At 51.5% G+C, this 18,606-nt stretch overlaps 1 protein-coding gene across 1 annotated transcript in view; it reads right to left on the bottom strand.

Moving 5' to 3' along the window:
* Nucleotides 1-5,901: 5,901 nt before the first annotated feature.
* The window catches only part of SMAD6 (SMAD family member 6), a 34,780-nt gene continuing 22,075 nt past the window's right edge, over nt 5,902-18,606 (bottom strand). The window contains exon 5 of the mRNA XM_040569703.1: nt 5,902-6,802. Coding sequence (XP_040425637.1) covers nt 6,261-6,802 — 542 coding nt within the window. The 3' untranslated portion in view covers nt 5,902-6,260. The remainder of the gene's footprint in view (nt 6,803-18,606) is intronic.

The following is an 18,606-nucleotide window of genomic DNA, read 5'->3' as shown; positions in this document are numbered from 1 at the left end:
TATGACAATAGTGCCCAGAAGGACTTGGAAAACTCTGACAAAACGCTTTGAAGCTTTGTGCAATGTGCCTAGGACAGTTTATTCCAAGAATTCCACAGTGACAGCTAGAAGTGCTCCCTAAATCCCCATCTGACTGAGCCAACAGCCTGAGCATCCTTCCCATACCCAGAGGTGCTACTGGACCATCCATGCCCTCAACTGAACACACAAAAAAACCACAACCAGAACTGAGCAGACATCCCATACTTCTGTTTTACCAGGATTTAAAGTACAGAGACTGAAAACACACTGAAAAGACTTGCTAGCACATCCAGCTTTTGGTATCCATTATTTGTAAACCATAGGAAACACTACACAGGAGTGCTGCTGTATAAAGAAACATGAACTTAAAACTTACAGCGGTTTTGCACTGTGCATTCAGGATTACACATGGCTGGATGCTCCTCTGCTGTTTATCTCAGTCTCACTGGTCTAGAAGTCGCACTGATGTTACTCAAGGAAGACTGCACTTAGGACATTTCCTCTATTTCCTGGTCCAGGCTGAAAATACCGTGAGAAATATTTCCAAAAAATATTGGTAGCTCTAACCCCAGCCCAACAGTGAACAGAAAACAGGAGGCAGGAAAATCAGCAAGCAGCATTTCTCAAAACTAAGGCACAGCTGATTGGGTTTATTTTTTAAACAAAGATTTTAAGGAAACGTGGGAGTGAGCCACCCTGCCTGTCCATCCCCGCAGTTTTTGAACCCTTTACTCAATTTCAACAAAATCCATGCAAGGATGAGCAACCACAGGCTTCTCACGGGGTCTGGCATGCTGCCTCACATGCACCGAGCTGTCCCTACATAAGGAAAAGCTGTAGTAGAAACCAAACACTTAAATAAGAACCAACAAAATCCCAGCCTTAAAACCAGAGCCTGCATCTCCTCAGACAGGCAGGAAAAGCTAATCCCCAGCCCCATGGCAGCTGGAGGACCTCAAGCCGCCTCCTCCTCAAGAAACACCTTTATTTCCCCCAAATCTTTGCCTCTGCAAAGGGGATCACATCCTCCACCACCCGAGAGCTCCCTCATGTGCACACTGCTTTTCATCCCCCTTCCCAGAGCCCTGTTTCCAGCTCTGTGCCCCAAACCGGGGCTGGCTGTGAGAGTCACGTTTTCCCCAGAAATTCCGGGAAACAGGCTCCTGCTTTTAACGAGGAGAAGGTTCTTCTGCTGACTTCCATAGCCAAGCTAATAAAAATGGAAAGCAATAAGAAATTCCAGCAGAAAGGAGGCACGGGGGGAGGAAAGGGAAGATACCACTCCACTCATTTGAGCCTCTCCTAAATAGGAGAAGATAATTAGCCACATATATCCCAGAAAGAATAGCAACAGTATAAGCAGTTATTGGGAATGCACACTTTAAGAGCATTTGCCAAAAATGCCTGCTTTTATTAAAAAGGAATGGTTTCACAAAGGCCCAACTGTAAGAAAGGTTGTAATTTGCCCAAATAAAACTTAATTTGATCCATGAAATAGCTGTGGTTTATTGTGTAATATATGTGCTATGTGTTTTAATTTAATAGAATCCAATATAATTGTAAGCCAGTGAAGTTTCAGAGCAATTTTGGGTTGTTCCCACAGTGTATATAGTACAGATGCTACTTTGTCCATCGCACCAGCGCATTCATAAATCAGGAATATAGAGGGGATTATCCACAAAGCAGCAAGCAATGCTTCATCACACACCAAACGGAAAATAAGGCCTTTGAGGGAAGCACAAGGAGTTATTTACAGGAAATAACTCCGGATGCTCCGCAGTTAACCACAGCATCTCTGGCTCTCCTTGACCTGACATTGGGGCCATACCTGTCACATGGATGGTACTGGGACAGGGCTGCCCACAATGCTCCCCAGCACCACCGTGATGCTGTGGACCCCATTGGGATGCCCTGCCACCCTCAGCATGCCTCCCCTCTGCTAGATTCATCAATGCAGTCCATGTCAAGTCAGGAAAAATGGAGACAAACCTGTATTTCTGCCCTCTAGAAGGGCTGCGGTTGAGGCCATGCATCTGGAGGCAGAGCAGCAGCTCCAACCACGTCTGCTTCAGCCTGTGACCTGGTGCCACCCAATGCTTTGGGCAGTGGGTAAAGCTCATCCCCTGCCCCAGTCCAACCCACTGCCAACAAGCACAACTACAACACAGGAGCAAACAAAGCCCAAGCCTACTGGGGCCACTGGAGTTTTGGGAAGCGTGGGTACACATCCAAGTCCTTCAGCAACTCTTAAAAATATTGATTTTCAACCCAAACCAAGAACCAGACCTGTTTCATTCTTTACAGAGACCATGAAGTTAAATAGCATCACCTGGAGCTCATTCCTCTGCACCAACAATTTTTTTTTCCCCCTTGCCAACACATGCCATTGGGGAATATTCAGCTTTTAATCATGCATCGAACACATCCTCCACGTTTCTACTGCAGAGATAAAGCACTGAGAAGGAAGATTATGGTCTAAAGGCTGACAGAGCCTGCAGAACAGTGGCAAAAAACTGCTACAATAGGATTTCAGCCTTTCTTTGCAGCAAGAGCTGAGCATGGTTCCTTTTAGCATTCATTTCTTTTCCGTTCTGGCTAGCAAAAGATATTTTGCAGTCATAATAGTGGTGAACATCAAGGGCAGAGAAGATGAACGTCTTCAGGATCTACCAGCAGCAACTGGCTGCTTCTCATCAGCCCATTGCACAGACAGCTTTAACACATGATGCTACTCAAATTAAGAAGATCTTGTCAAATAAGCCCACTCCACACACCAAAGCCCACAAGGGCTCTGGCCCAGTTCTGGGAGAACTGCAATTTCAGGTGCTCTTGGCACTGGGACATTACTGGGCAGCATTAACACTCCTGGCTGTGGCTGCACCACAAAACCAACCAGAGACCCCTCTGTTAGTGCTCCGTTGAAGGTGCCCAGCGAGTTTTACAGCCCAAGCACCCCATTAAGGCACCTCCCTGTCCCACCACCTCTGGGGACAATCCATGCAGCAGCCAGGGTGAGCCAGCCTGCTCCTTCCAGGCTCTCCCACAGGATCAGACTCTGCATAGACAAGGAAATCAGAGGGCTGACAGAGCTCCGCCAGCCCTGGCACCAAACTCACAACACCCCCATCCTGCAAGAACCGACCAAGGCACGCTCCCACCCACCTGTTTCACGGAGGAACACCAAGTGGTGCGAGCACCTCCAAGCTCTGACACCAGAACGCTGCTGCTGCACGCTGCTTTTCAGCAAACCTCCAGCTCTCCAGCCCAAACTCCAAGATCAGGGTGCTGCAGGGGGGAAAAAGGGGTTTGGTCAGGGGTTTATTACCCCTCCTATAGGGGCTGGGGCTGACGAACAAACACCAGCAGCTGGGAGAGCACAGCTGGGACCCATTGGGTCCGTAGCAGCGCCCAACGATGCTCAGCTGCTCCTGCAAACCCTGGAAGGGAGAAAAGTTCTCTTTCAGATAAATGCCTGCTCCTGCCCACCTGGCTTTCTTGGGGGTATTTAAAGTTAGCAGTAAGGGTTGTTTGTCGTAAATAGGAAGGCTTTTAGCAGACAGTGCTGCTCAGAAAGTCCTACAGCTTCTTTAAAGGAGCCAAAGTTCGAACGATTACAGTGAAGTATTAAAGGGGAGAAAAGGGACAGCAAAGAATACTTGACGTCTTATTTCATTGCCTCTCCATAAAATCCTTTTCATTCCCTTTAAAGCCTCGCTGTCAACTGAAATAAAACTCTAGATTTATGCCTGGGGAAGCGCATGAGTAATAAAAAAAGAAAAATGAAGCACGGTCAGTGGGTTGCACAACGGAAACCCCAACCTTAACCCTCCAAGGTTCAGCGCAGGGAAAAGCAAAAACTGAGGCAAACCAGGAGCGGCGCCAACCGGAGCTCGGTGCCACCATGGCAGTGCAAGGAGCAAAGCAGGCAGTATCAGGGCATCCCCTCTCGTCCTTCCTTGTCCTTCCTCGAGGGCGTGTTAGAGGCGGGTGCAGCCAGATTTGGCACTGCCTGGGGCTATGCTGTCACCTCTGCGGAGGAGGTGTAGGAGATGGCACAAGGGACAGGGCCCCAAAAGATGGTTAAGGATGTCCGCAGAGTCCCACAACATGGCATCTCGACAGGGATGGGCGCTGGCATCACTGCGGGGTGTTTGAGGCCATCTGGGTGGCGAGGGGGGAGTCGGGAAAGAGGAGCCTGGAAAAGGAAACCATCAGCAAACATGGAGAAGCAAATCAGCTCTTGGCTGGTTCTTCTGAGTTGAAACGAAGGCAGTATTTACGAAACCCTCTTTTTGTCAAAAAAAAAAAAAAATTAAAATAAAAATGATCTTTTAACCAAGTGCATGGAAGTGATACAGTGAGTGATGTAGGTGGTATGGCACAACACACCAAATCTAAGCCAAACGGGATAAAAAAAACCCTGCAAAGCTCTTGAAAGCTGGCTTTAAATGATAGTGACATGTTTTGACACCATTCCCTGACAACAATGGCTGTAACACAAACAAAAATTAATGATGTCATATTAGTACCGATGCTGTGTGAACTCAACCAATGTGGTCCCAATTAAATATCATTGCAAGTATGGTTATAATTTGAAAAATGAGCTGCAGAAATGTCATTGCGACATTCCCTGCTCATGTCTCTCTCCAACATCTACGCCAGGTCTGCGCCTTTCCCGGCACGATGAGGTCCCCACCTGCCCCATCCCTGCTCGTAGCTGCTGTAGAAACCCTCAGGTATTATCAGGAGGGATTTTTAATAGTAAGTCAGTCCTGTTTTAGTTTCTGTCTGGGTTTGGAGCCATTAAGGAGGTCTTGTTGCACACTTTTCTCTGCAAATACGAGGGCTACAAAACCATCCCCTAAGCACTGAAAGCTGAGGAGCTCCTTAAAGTCACCAGACTCCAGAGGCAGGGACTTCATGAAAAGCCAACTTGCGCAGATTTGTAATAAAACTCTGAGACTTGGCCACACCAGTCACTGGCAATAAATAATGCAGCAAATAATTTTACTGGCGAAGTGAAGCCAAACACCGCCCAACCTGCCCATGCAGGCGCATGGTGCTACAGCGCTGAGAGCAACGAAGCTGATGCAGAAGTCAACAAAATGTCTGATTTTATCCACAATTTCCAGAATGTACCTCTGCTGGGACAAGCTCATCAATCCAGGACTTCTGGCTGCAACTGCTCCTCAGAGCAAGGATATTCTTAGAAACAATTCGGTATTGCTTTATTGCCTGACAGAGACTGGGAGAGCCACAGGACGAACCTGCACAAGCCTCATCCAACTCACTTCCACCTTATTTCAGGTTGCTGGAGGGGTTCCCAAAATTCAGGCCATGTTACGGTGCCTCCAGTGGAGGAGCCACCCAACTATGAGTTATCCAAAAGCACCGTTTGTTTCTCAACCATCAAACGCATCCGGGAGGTACCGGAGTCAGTGCAAGGTCAATAATGTAAACTGGTCCTACTGGGTCCTACTGGACTTTAGGGTCATGCTCTGTTCTGCTCTTCCCACCAGCATTGCTACCCAATGATTTGCACAAACGGGAACAGGCACACACATCGTCCCCACGTCCCCATTGTGCTGTGTGTTACCAGAGAGCAGCGAGCCCTGAGCAAGGGCAGCTACAGGAGATTTCCCTCTCACCTTCTGTTTGCTCCCCACTCTCACACTGTCCCCATTTCCCCTCCTCTTGGACACAGCTGCAGCCTGCCAGCAACTGACCATTTTTCTAAGGGGCCTGGCTGGGATGGGGGGCAGCAGTCACCCCTTTGGACATCCCTCCTGACTGCACAGCCTGAGCAGATGCTGCTCTGAACTTCAGTCAGGGGAAAAAAAAAGACCAAAAAAAAAAAAAAAGACAATTAAAAAACCCCCCTATAATGCGAATACTTTATTATCAATGAGTGACTGGTATTAGCTTTTTGTCTGGGTATTAATAATATTTTCAAAAAAACCATACATCAAAATTAGGGCTTTCTCCTATTTTTGCTGTATAATTTTTTTTTTTTAAAATCTGTATTGAAAGAATTATATAAGCCAAAGTGCATTTTCTGTTTTTTGTCCATATACACATTGCACCATACATAAATAATTACATTGTAAAAATGACTCCATAATTACAAGTATAATATATATTTTCATATAATATATAAAACTTTATATTAAATCTAGGTAGGTGATATTTGGGATAGTCTGTGTCTTTTTTTTTCTTTTCCTTTCGTCAGAGGCTGACCGTTATCGATTGTTACTGAGCAAAATCTCCAGCCAACACGGACATGACGTGATGAACTGTCTCGAGTAACAGGGCCCCCAGCCCTTGGCGAAGCTGATCCGCACGCTGTTGGGGTCGTAGGGCCCGTCCGCATAATCCAGCTCAGCGGTGTGCTGCAAGAGGCAGGACTTCTCGTAGTCAAACACCTTGATGGAATAGCCCGGCATCACCTTGCGCACTATCAAAGTCCTACAGTTGGGGATGTCCAGTGTCGGGGAGTTGACAAAGATGGGATGCTCGCTGCGATTGTAAGCCCACACACCGTCCGGTTCTTTGCTAAGTAAAATCCCGTAACCGATTTTACTTCGAGTCCTTCTCACAGTCTCGCTCCTGTTTTCCAGGTTTAGCTGTCCGAGGCAGAAGCCGTTTCCTTGAGGTAGGTCATAAAATATACTGACAGACTGTTCGTACACTGTGTAGAGGCGGCCGACACGCGTCCGGTGCTCCCAGTAGGCCACGTTGCACCAATGGCTCCTTTTCACGGCATCGGGCGACGTGCTGGCATCTGTGGGGGAAAGCAGAGCAGGAGTCAGGTTTTCTGCGGACACCCGAGAGAAGACAAGTATCGAGGGCAAACAAATGGTTTTTCCCACCCACCAGCTCTGCTCTTGTGGGAACAAAACTTGGCTTCAACCCAAAGCCCGTCTTTAACCCAAAGCTCGTCTTCAACCCAAAGCTCTTCTTCAACACAAAGCTCGTCTTTAACCCAAAGCTTGTCTTCAACCAATTCTGTCAAATGGCCCCAGGAAAGAAGGCTCAAGGAAAGGCTGGTGCCCCAGTGGTCCACCCTCCAGCTCCCACGGAGCCCAACACCCCTTTCTCTCTCTAATTCAATGCTCAGCTCTGCAACCAGCAGCCAGGATCCCATGAACTCAAGATGCGCCCACTTGCAGCACCCAGAGCCTGCTGGGACAATGTACCCCGATACCCCCACCATGGTCTGGCCACCCCTGGGCTTGGCAGGTCCCCAAGCTCCTCCAGCACTGCTGTGGTGCTGCACCCCCATGTCCAAAGGCAAACTTGGGTTGAGCTGAAACGCCGAGGATGTCCACGAACTGCTTGGGTGAGCAACCCGGCAGCAGCTCTGCTATGTAATATTCTTCAACAGCAACGCTGATGTTCCCACGGGGGAACACAAAATCTGAGCAGGCATTTCATACCAAGGGGGAGTAGTTTCCCTGAACTATACATGTCCTCCTATAAAGCCACTGGAATTCTCTCCAGAACAATAAGAAACGTCTTTTCTTTCTCGGAATTACATTTAGGGAAGATGGGAGGGATGCAGACTGCCAGAAATCTGCTCAAAGCTCACTGGAGTTTTTATGATGCCTCCAGAAGGAACATGGGAACCTCAGCCCTACAAGGGCCCCGGAGGGGGCGAATTAACCTCTTGCTAGACATCAGCCCTGCTCCTACCTCCAGGTAAAAGAAAACCGCTCTGGGATTTCAAGCGAGGAGCTCTGCCCTGCTCTGCACCCGGCATTAAGCTCCCTGACAATATATCACGCGCCCGCGGCCTGCTGACCCCTCCGCCTCCGTGCCATCAAGTCTGATTAACTCGCACGCGGGGTGATGCCATTATTTTGCTTCAGAGACCCCATTGACGCACCGGATTTCAAGCACAGCCCCGCAGCCCCGTTTCTTTTCAGGCTCAAATTCCCCCGGAGGGGAATGGGCTCCCCTCCCCATTAACGATCTTTGAATTAAGCGGCTTTGTTAGACTTTAACTTGAGTTGTAACTGTGCAAATTTAAGGGGAGGGAGATGGGGGTAATCGTGCAAGCAGGGAGGAGGCAGAGCCGGCGGGATGCCCTTGGCCGCAGGCAATGGTCATCGTCTCACACCAACCGCTCCACATGGTCCAAACCCCCACCAAAATGACAGATCAGACCCTTCCCCCCCCATATCTGTTCAAATAATTTATAGGAACCCACAGAGACGCCAACGACCCCATTTTGGTGTGATGTGTGCTGTATCCAGAAGAGGGAAGGAAACTCTCCCTGCATTTCTGGTAACCTACCATGGAGGAGCACAACAACAGCTTTGTGCCTCCTAATGCTGGAGCTGATGTCCTGGGCCTCCTAAAGCCATGGGAAAATGCAGGCCCTGCAGCATGTGACCCTATAGATGTGGCAATGGCCAGGCTAAATGGGGACACGCTTCAGCTGGGGCTGCTTTTGTCTTCAAACCCACAGCAAGAGCAGGAGAAAGCCAGGAGAGATGTTGACCAAGCAGCTGCTCCGCAGCCACCGGCCCGTTCCTGGATGGAGCAATTACAAAGAGCCACAAGTCTCCAAAGTGCACTTTGTGCTCCTCTTTGAGCTCCAAGTGCCTCTTCTTGCTCCCTGTTTGGGACAGCCCCTGACATGGGCTCTATTTAGACAAAAATCACCAAACACAAAGGTTTTTCCCCTTTTCCTTGCTCTTTGGACGATAACCCGCATTTGCTTTTCCATCTCAAATGACCTCCCACCCCTGGATGCCCAGGAACTGAAGGAACAACCCAATGCACTCCAAAAGGGTGATGGGGACTTCACCAGTGACCACGAGATGAACGTGTCAAATCCATGCTCACCACCACACACCACTGGCTGGACCCGACTCCTCCTGAAGTGCCTGGTGCTGCCTGCAGAGCTCCAGCCATGGGCACATGGAGGGTGAGGGGAGCAGGACAAGAGTCACACAGCTCTGGGTCAGAAACCCCCAGGCCCCTGGTGCCCGTCTGACCCTCCACCTCCACCCAGAACAGAGATTTGGATGGAGCTGGTGACAGAAGGTTTCAGAACCTCTGCACTATGTCCGCAGTGGTTGCAGAAATTGTTAACCAACATGGCGTTAACACAAATCTGACCCAAATGCAGTCTGACTGAATTAACCATTCCTGAAGGAAGACTGTCCTCAGCCACAGCTGTACAAACCCTGAAATCGAGAGCTTGGCATCAACAAAAATCTTTTGGCCTTCTGCACTAACAACCCTTGGCCTACCACCATGCAGACGTCAGAGGATTTTGCTCTTTGAAAGGGAAGAGATTCCAGATTTTAGGAGATGAAATATCACGTAGTTCATAAATGATGAAAACACCAAGAAAGGAAAGCCGAGCAGCGGAGTTTCACTGCAGGTACACCACAATTGTCACAACCACCTCTCCCCTGGGACAGCAGACAGCTGAGATGCCCCCAGCACCTTTCCAAAACCCTTAACAAATGCTCAATTTTGCTCCTGCCCCATCCAAGTGCTGCTGGGGGCCACAGACGAGCTTGGAGTTTTTCATCTGCCGGGCCCAAAAGCTGGCAGCAATCACCTGCATGTTTCATCTCTCGACCTCCACCAAGCATTTGGGTAGGTAGGGTTTGTTATCGCAATTATTAAAAATTACCACTCAGCCCCCAAATCTCCCTTCCTTTAAGAATGGGATAACTTCAAACCTCAGGAGGAAAGCAGCACAAGGCTGATTTGGGTGTCACCACCCCCAGTGCCACATCTACTTTCCAGGAACGAGCAAACATTTTGGGGTAAAAATGTCAATCTACGCACGGGCTGAAAATCAGAAGGTTTTTTTCCACCTCGTGCTTTGCTGCATCTAGAATCCGAGACGCCTTACGGAAGGCCCGTGGGCACACTGAGACACCTCGAGGAGACACCTCGAGGCTCAGCACCGAGGCTCTGACCCCGAGCCTTCCGCAGGACCCTTCCCGTGCCCTGGCCGCGTGGGCTCCTGCGCCTCCTTTTATCTCCCAGTGCTTTCAAACAAACCCTGGAAAGATGAACTCATCTTGCGGCCCTGACATAAAGCAAGCACTTCAGCAAGCCCCTAATACAAGGGGGCCTGTGCTGTGTCTTATCCGCTGCCAAGTATTAGTTTCGCCTCCAGCTATTAGCCGCTACCACTCAGCAGACAGCAGGGGCGGCCGGCAGAAAAGCAATTTAAATAAATATTCCATTTTTCCTCCTCTTTTTCCATGCTGCCCTTTATGTGCAGACAACAACACCCACTTTTTTTTTATACTTTTTTTTTTCCCCTTCTCCTCCTGGAACAGAGGTGTGCTTGTTGCCTTTCTTTTTGAAGAAAGGAAAATATTTTAGTCCAGCCATGCCTCCCTCGATGGTATACGCCGCATTTTTAACAACTATCATTGTAGGCAGCTACAACTTCTAACAGCTACATTTCGGGCTGGCGTCAGGGCTATCTCCTCCATCAGAGCCACCTCCATCGATCAGACGTACGCGCTGAAACTCCGGCTCTTGTTTACTCGTGGGCTCGTTCCTCCCAGTCACCATTTCCTCTGCCGCAGCAGCGCCTTGCAGCAGGCACATCCAAAAGGAAATTCAAACAATTTGAGATAAAAAAAACAAGATAGGAAGCGAGACGGACAATCAAAACCAGAACTTAACGGGAAAATGGTCTTGCATGGCTTGGGCAAGTGGGAGCCGGGTAGGAGAATAAATGCAAAGAGCACACGCTGTAAGCACTCACTGTGTTCACTCCCCGCGGAGCGTGGAGGTAAAGAAAATAACGGGAGGTTTCACATTATTTGGGATTTGACAGTGCTTTACGCCAGCAGGGTTCAAAGCAGTTCATTAGAAGGGAAAAAAGAAAGATGTTTTTTCCAAAACAGTCCCTGCCCACAGCTTGGTGTCGCACTTAGAGGCAGGATGGGATGGGACGGAAGACCCTTGCTGCGGGTCCCCTTGCAAAACCGAACTTGGTGATGACGGGGCCCCAGAAATGGGGTGAAAAGGGAGTGGTGCCCCCATTTCTCCCCAAATACCATCCTGCGATGGCAGCTGCCAGCCCGCAAGGGTGCTCGGTGGGTATATGAGGCGTGATTCTCCATCGCCACCGTGCTTTGAGGAATATTCCCATTTTTGCGCTGACTGCCTGAAACAGCCCCGAATCACGCTGGGTGGCTTTTCATAGAGCCCCCCACGAGCCATCAGCCTCCTTTACACCGCGTAACCCCAAATCTCGCTCATGGGCTTTCCAAAACTTGTTGGCGGGTCACCCACAGGGAAGACCACACGTAAAAAAAAAAAAAACAAAAAATCATAGCACGCTGCAAGTATGACGAGGACTCCAATACACGTCCAGCACCTGGAGGGGTCCCGGGTGGGAGTCCTGAGGGGACGCAGGGGGATGTTCAGAAGTGACTCAGCCCCTGCCCCGTTTTCATGCTCCACGCTACTCCCGAGTTGCTCCTAACGCTCCCATGGCCACTGAGCTCCATCACATCTGTTACTCCATGGCCAAGCTCTTCCCATTCAATTTTACTCCACTGTAGCCCCAGTCTGAGACTTTGTTCTGCCCTGTGCCACAGCCCAGGAGTGTGTTTCCAGCACCCAGGGCATGGCAGCAGGATGGGGACAGCCATCCAGGAGGGCACTGGGAGCGTGCTCCAGATAAAGAGCCTGCACAAAGAACACACACATTTCCCCCAAAGCTTTTAACAGTTCACCAGGGAGCTGTCGGCTCAAATCCCTGATTAATGCCCTCAGAAACAAGCTCTGGGGCAAGGAAGAGGTTAAAACTTTCCATGGCAGAAATGGAATTTTTATGGCCCTGCAAAAAAAATAAAAAATTAATTGTCAATCTGCCCCAGCAAAGCTCACAACCGTTTTCGTTAAGCCAATATACTTAAAATACCTCAGCCTTACAAGTTTCAGTTGGAATGTGCCACTCAGCCCCCTCCGAGTGCCCGCGTGCTGTGGCCAGCACCGGAGCAGGATGCGGGCACCGGGGAAAGGGGACGTGCCACCCAGCCCTGTCTGCCCTTGCTGGGAGCAGGGGGGGTCCTGAGGGACACCCCCAGACTTGGAGGGGCTGCAGCCACTCTACCAGCTCCAGCATTGGCCCAGGAGTAGTCCCGGGGACGTCCCAAGGCCACCAGCATGCAGGTGGGGAGAGGGAAGGAGCCAGGCTGTGGTGGCCCCAGGGCCACCAGTGGAGGGAGGCAGGTTCCCTTTGCTGCCCCCCAGCAGAAGCCAGGGGGAGCCCACGTGAGGACAAGGACAGTCCGATTCCTTCTTCTGTTCAGTTCTTGGTCTCCCTGCTGAAGCAAGAAGCTCGTGCTGTGGCGGGTCCAGGGGCTAGGCCGAGGAGAAGGGGGGAGCGGAGGTTGGACAGCCCCAGGCTTCTTCCTCGGCCTTCTCCTCGCGGTTTGTGCCTTCCCCGTGCTGCAGAGCGTCCGGCTCCCTGCCAGGCCGAGGCGTATGGCTCCACTCGCCTCTGGCCTGCAGTATGAAGCAGGATTTCACAGTGTGACTGGCCTGGTGGCACCGCCACATGGCCCAGGGGTCCCAGCTCCTCCATCCCCTGCACATGCTCCTGGCACCTTCCTCCTCCTCCTCCTCCTCCTCCTCCTCCTCCGGCCCTTACCTTGGACCAGGGCTCTGGCGCTCCCCAGCCTCCTCCATGAGCCGATTTAATTTGTTAACCCAGTAGATGATTAACTCAGAAGAACACTTGCGCTGGGTTAATTAATTAAATTAGTTCAAAAAATAGGGTCTGGCGGGCAACAGAGCCGGTGGAAGAGGCGCGTGGAGAGGCCTGGGGGGAAAGGGGGACATTTCCATGGCAGCCTGGGAAACAAAAGCAACACAGGACAGCGGCCAACGCCAAGAACGAGGACGAAAACAATTTTCTGTGCATAGAAGGAACCACTCTGTAAAATCATCAGCTCGTGCTGATTTCTGATATCCTTCAAAGACAAACGCAGGCCGGGTTTAGTTCTGCCCTGAAATTCATAAGCCATCATCAGTTGGGTTATTTTCAAGCTAAACTCGAGGGGGTTGTTTCCGCTGTACCTCCTCTAGCCGTTAAATACGCAGTCCAGACGGTTGTTTAAGGGATTTTAGGAAATTTTTTTTCCATCTCCCCTGCATTGTTTCCAAAGGTCTTTTCAGCCAAGGGTGAAAAAAGCCCCAAAAGTAAGAAAACTGGAAAAGCATCACTCGGGTATTTTCACTGATGTTTTTATGTGTTCCTTCCGAGGCCAGTGTTTTTGGAGATTTGGGTGATTTTTTTTTTGAATCAAGCAGTCTCGGTGTAACCTCGGCTTCTCTTGCGGGCATTGTGCATGGAACCGCGCTGTGCCTGGCACGTCAAAGCAAACACAACAATGTAAATACATCTTCAAAAGCAGCCCAGAACGTAATCACCTGCAGTCGCTGCCAATTATGAAAGCACCAGACCTGTCATCAGCCGTAATTTGGCTGAGGTTTCTCCACTCCTGGAAGCCAGCCCTGGGCACGACCGAGCCCTGCGAAATCCCGGGTTTGGGGACTGCGCTAACCGATGTGCCATAATATCAGGAGGTTTGCTGAGAATCTCCCCAGCAGGGCCTAGCAGGGGTTAGCTTTGTTCGCTGGGCACGGCGCACAAAATGCACTAAAACCAGGGGAAAAGCCTCATTCCTTGAGTGCTCTCCACAGGGAAGTAGTGAGAGACAAGGGGAGGCTGCCGGAAAGAAATGGGAGAAAATAAAAATCCCTTTTTTTTATTTTTAGGTCAAGCACTCCTAAGTTTTCAGCTCCTCCAAATGACCCTGTAAGCAAAATGTGGCAAATCCCATGGGAGCCGCTGAGCTCTGCTCTTGTTTGAAGCCATCTGTGCCGCTGGCTTTGGAGCTGGCCATGTCAGAGCAGCTCTGGGTGCTCCTCGAGATCCCTGGGGATGCTCTCAGGAAGGAAAATCATCTGCTCCATGGCCAGAGCTGGAAACGCTGACACAACTCGGAGCATCTCGTAGAAGAAACATACTGGAAAAGGGTGTTTGTAAATAACAACAGTTTTTGCTTGTGGAGCAGTTGCAGCTGAGAGCTTCCAAGTGTTTTAAAAGCAAAAACTAATTACTAGGTTCCTCTGAAGAGAAATGGGAATAATTCTCCTCCGCGTCCAGATCCAAGCCCTGCCTGGTGCCCACCAGCACTAAGCCGAGGGTTTTCCGCCCAGGGGGGCTGCGATGCTGAGGTTACGGAGCAGTTTTGGGAAGCCAGATGCTGATGTGGTGAGAACGTCAAAAAGACGGTGGCAGAGATGCCTCTGAGGATGCTCAAACCTCCCCGCTCCCCACGCTCACTAAAATTACTGAAGCTTCCACGGCGGCAGCAGCAGGACCACTCAGGATGCCACACGCACATCCCTCCACCCACCACAGAAAGAAAACAGTGTATTTTTTTAAAAGAAGACCTTTTTAAACTCTATTTGTTGCACAATTCAGAACACTGAGTGCCTCCAAACAGAAGGCATGGATATGCGTGCATGCAGCAAAAGCCGCACCAGCTCCCCAAACTCCATCTCCAGCCACCCCCAGCACAGTCCTAGCCCCAAATTCCAGCTCGGCTCCATCCTGCCCACCACAATCGGCTGTGTCCAGGAGATGGAAGCTCTGTGCCTCCCAGCGGGGCCCTGCCCCAGGCACAAACCCTGCACCCCCAGCAGTGCTGGGGACTTGGGGCTGCAGCGCTCGCACTGGACTACAAAGCCAGCTGAGAGTGCACCAGTTTCACCGTGCTTTTCTGCATTTCCTAACCAGAAAGCAAGTGGAGATGCTTCCCTGAGAGGACAATCCAAGCCACACCAACTCAAGCACCACCGCCAGCTGTATTTTAAGAGCCTGGGACCGCACCACAGCCTGAGCCACCTCCTCCAGTGTGAGCACAGGCGCAGCCTCCACCTGCTCTCCTCTCTATTACTGTGACACCTGCAAACAAGTGGAGGGGATCTGGAGGGGGCAGGTGACGTGAGAACAGCAAAAAAAAAACCAAGGCCACCCTGATCTGGCCGGCTTGAGGCCACCGTGCAGCCCTGAGCAGCATCTTTGCGACACTGGGTGCTGCAGACAGATGTCTGTCGGCTGGATGCCAACCCAACAGTGAGTGTCAAGGACTGCAAGAGCTGCAGGAGCTATCACCAACCTGGAAAACAAGCTGCCACAGAGGAGTGCCAGGCTGGAGAGGCTCCACGGGGGTGACAAGCAGGAGCCCGCCAAGTGTTTTTGTCCAAGGGGGCTGGGAACGAGATGCTTTGCTCCTCCCTGGCCGCCTGGGTGCGGAGTCCGGCCCTGCACAGCCCCCAGATCCCAGCCTGGGAGTGCTGGGAGAACCAAAACCTCGGGTTTTCCCCCAAAACCTTCCCTGATGCCCGCACTGGCTGCAGGTCCCACATCCCAACCCCTCCTCGCTCCCCAAAAGGGTTCTGGCTGTCACCTCCCCGCAGGCTTACCAATCCTCCCCAAGCCACCTTTATACATTTTTTTTCGCAGTGCCCTTGCAGATACGGGAACCAGGCAGGGGCTGCGAGCAGCACAGAAATCCAGGCTCTGTTCTCACTGCCCAAAGCCCAGGACCCTTCTCCAGCCAGATCTCACCCCCGGTCTCGCTGCCTGGCCGAGCCCCGGGGCTGCAGCATCGTGGCTGCGCTCGCCCGCGTTCACTCTGAGTCCTCTTGCGGCGGCTTTGCAGAAATTTAGCAGAAATTTAAAGACCTTGGATTTTGGAAGGAAACAATCCCCGTTGTGTGCAAGACACGCTGAAGGGCTACATCTCTAAGGGAAGGTCCCGGGGGTGTCACCTGGTGGAGAGCACTGCAATGCAATGGGATAGTGGCGGGGTGCTGGGGACGGCTCCTGCCCTCCCACACCCGCTCGCTCCCGCACGTTTGCACGGCCGCAGCCAGGCCAAACGTGCAGAGGGCTGCGTGCATGCGTGTGCACCCACACGCCAGATTTTCCGATAGCTGCTTCATGTATTTATGTGTAAACATCTTCTGGGGCTATTCCAGCCCTTCCCTGCAGCGAGCGGCTTGCTCCACCACCGATTGCTCGTGGCCAACATCCATGGGCTCTTACTCCCGCTTCAAGCAAAGACTAAACAATGACTTCAGCCTCTCCGGATCCAAGCCCCATAGCCAGTCCCTCATCCTCACCAGCCAAGCAGCGAGGATGCCACGCTGGCCATTTCTGCCTCCTGGGAGGACTAGTGCCACCGCGATGGCCGTGACCACCAAGCCTCCCATTCTGCAAGGGATAAGCAGGGGAGGGACGAGGTAAAGCAGCATTTCTGTAACCCCCACGACGTTTGCAGGCCCCCACGGGACAGCAGCGTGGGGTCTCCACGAGTCCCCCAAAGCATCTCACGATGATCTCCGAGCCAAAAGAGCTCCTCGCCGCGTGTGTGCGCACGGCGAGTGGAGGTGACTCACGCTCCTCACCCTCCCTGGCCACGGAGCGTTTGTTTTCATTTCTGAAAACCACAGTTCCTTAAAAAAAATAAAAAGGAAAATACCAAAATACGCACAGCTCAGTGGGATGCATCGCGTCCTGCCGCACTGACACGAATCCCAGCCACCCCGATTCTCCTGCTTCCCTCTGGGTGTTCGAAGGGAAGGGGACGGATGTGTTACAGTGGGGACGGGGCTCCAGGGCTCCCATTTCCAGTAACGCTCACTCAACATAACCCAGCCAACAGCTCCGGGTGTACGAGCGGGTGTCGGCAAAGAAGGGCTCTGTTTGGGTTAAAAACCCTCCCACCCTCCTTGAACAAGCCGTCCTCGTTCTTGGGGGCAGCTGAAATTTAAGGTTAAAACTGATCTTTTCCAGGGCGGGTTTGTTCCAGGATCCTGGCTGCAGCTCCTCCGGGGGTGTCCCCGAGACGCTTCGTGCGTGCCTTTCCTGTCGAGGGGCAGGAGGGAGGCAGAGCAGGTCAGGCTCTTTGTAAATCAAAGGCAGGGAGATTACCAGAGCACGTGAGCGCTTCGTTACGGCTAACGAGCTCAAGACTGCGCCCCCCAACTCAGCCAAGCGCTAACGGAGAAATGCCGAATTCCTCTCCCCTCCAGGGAAACCGAGCTCAAAAAATAAAGTGAGGCGTATTTGGGGAAATGCATTAAAAACACAGCCTGTCAACCGCTGGGGAGAGCCTCGTTTCTCTTTCTGTTCTCCTACAGCTCATCTATATAGCAGATACAGATGAGTATTTTTGAACCCCCTGCTCAAAACCACCTGAAGAGTAACTGCGTGCAAGCCCAGTCCGAGATTTTGCAGAAACGCATGCACGGAGCAGCAGAGAGCTTCCAACTCTCGACGCTTTCCTCCTTTGGATTCCTTTTGCTCATTATTGCAACATTTTGACCGTTTCTGATGGGGAGGAGTGGCTGCGAGCGACATGGAAAGCCTCAGCCTTAAACCTCAGCCTTTGCACGGGACAAACAAACCACGCTATCGACGTTAGAAACTCTGTCGTGTTACTGCACCAGAATCCTGAAATTGTTAAAAATAGGAAAGAAACTGCACAGTTCACATATTTTATAAAGCTGGGTTAAATCAACATCTGCAAAAAATATCCCTGTTAAACGAAATAGCAGGATTTCATTAAGTAAATTGCAAGTTGGCAAAAATTCTGAAAGAAAGGGAAAAAGCCACAGCCAGCCCTGTAATTTAAACCTTATTTTAACTGTGACAGCATGACTGCAAGAGGCTGCATTTCCCAATGAAAAAAAAAAATAAAATCAAGTCGAAAAACAAAGCCCCTGCTCCCCAGCACCGCCCTGGCGCACCGGTGCCTGCAGTCACCGCAGCGTCACCGAGCCTGTCCCCAGTGAGATGGGGACAGGCTCCAAAATCATGGTTCTGCCCCGAAATCATGGTTCTTGTACAGCCAGAGCACCCCAGCAGCCGGGGGCTAATGGGTGACAGCTTTTTGGGGGGCCAGCAGCCGGGGAAGGGCTGGTGGCACCCACCCCATCCTGGGTACCAGCGGGGTGCGGGTGCAGGCAGGGTGCAGGCAGGGCATCGCCTGCCCTCCCAGCCGCTTTTCCAAACCTGCCGAGCTTTTCCTTTCCTGCCCGGGCTGACTCACGCGGGCTGGGCTGTGCGGAGGCTGCAGCGCTCTTCCCACAGCGCTGGCCAAAATCCCCTGCAGGGATCCCAGCCCCGCGGGGACATCCCGGGGAGCACTGTCCCTCCCCACCACCACCACCACCCGGGGCCACCTCGCCTCGGTCACCCCAGCACGGCACCAGGCACTTTGGGTCCCAGCACTGGGTCCCAAATTGACAACCCGTAATTCAATTTCCCACCCCAAAGCTGCCCCGTCCAAGCAAGTCACCAGCGAGATCTGGCGCCTACTGCGTGCTAAATCCCTTCGCTTTGGAAGCAACAGCTCACGGGGTTCAAAACCTCAAAACAAAACCTAAAAGCAGCGGGTCCGACATGCAGACTTGGAGCAGAAGAGGAGGACTCTCACAGAAGGAGCAATTCTTTGCTTGCAACGCTTTGGCTCTGCTGTTTTTCCTGGCACCGCGAGGCAGGAGTTA

Source organism: Cygnus olor, chromosome 11 (assembly GCF_009769625.2).
Source record: "Cygnus olor isolate bCygOlo1 chromosome 11, bCygOlo1.pri.v2, whole genome shotgun sequence".
Taxonomy (NCBI): domain Eukaryota; kingdom Metazoa; phylum Chordata; class Aves; order Anseriformes; family Anatidae; genus Cygnus; species Cygnus olor.
The sequence above is the reverse complement of the archived record's forward strand: the minus strand, read 5'-3'. Positions and strand labels throughout refer to the sequence as shown.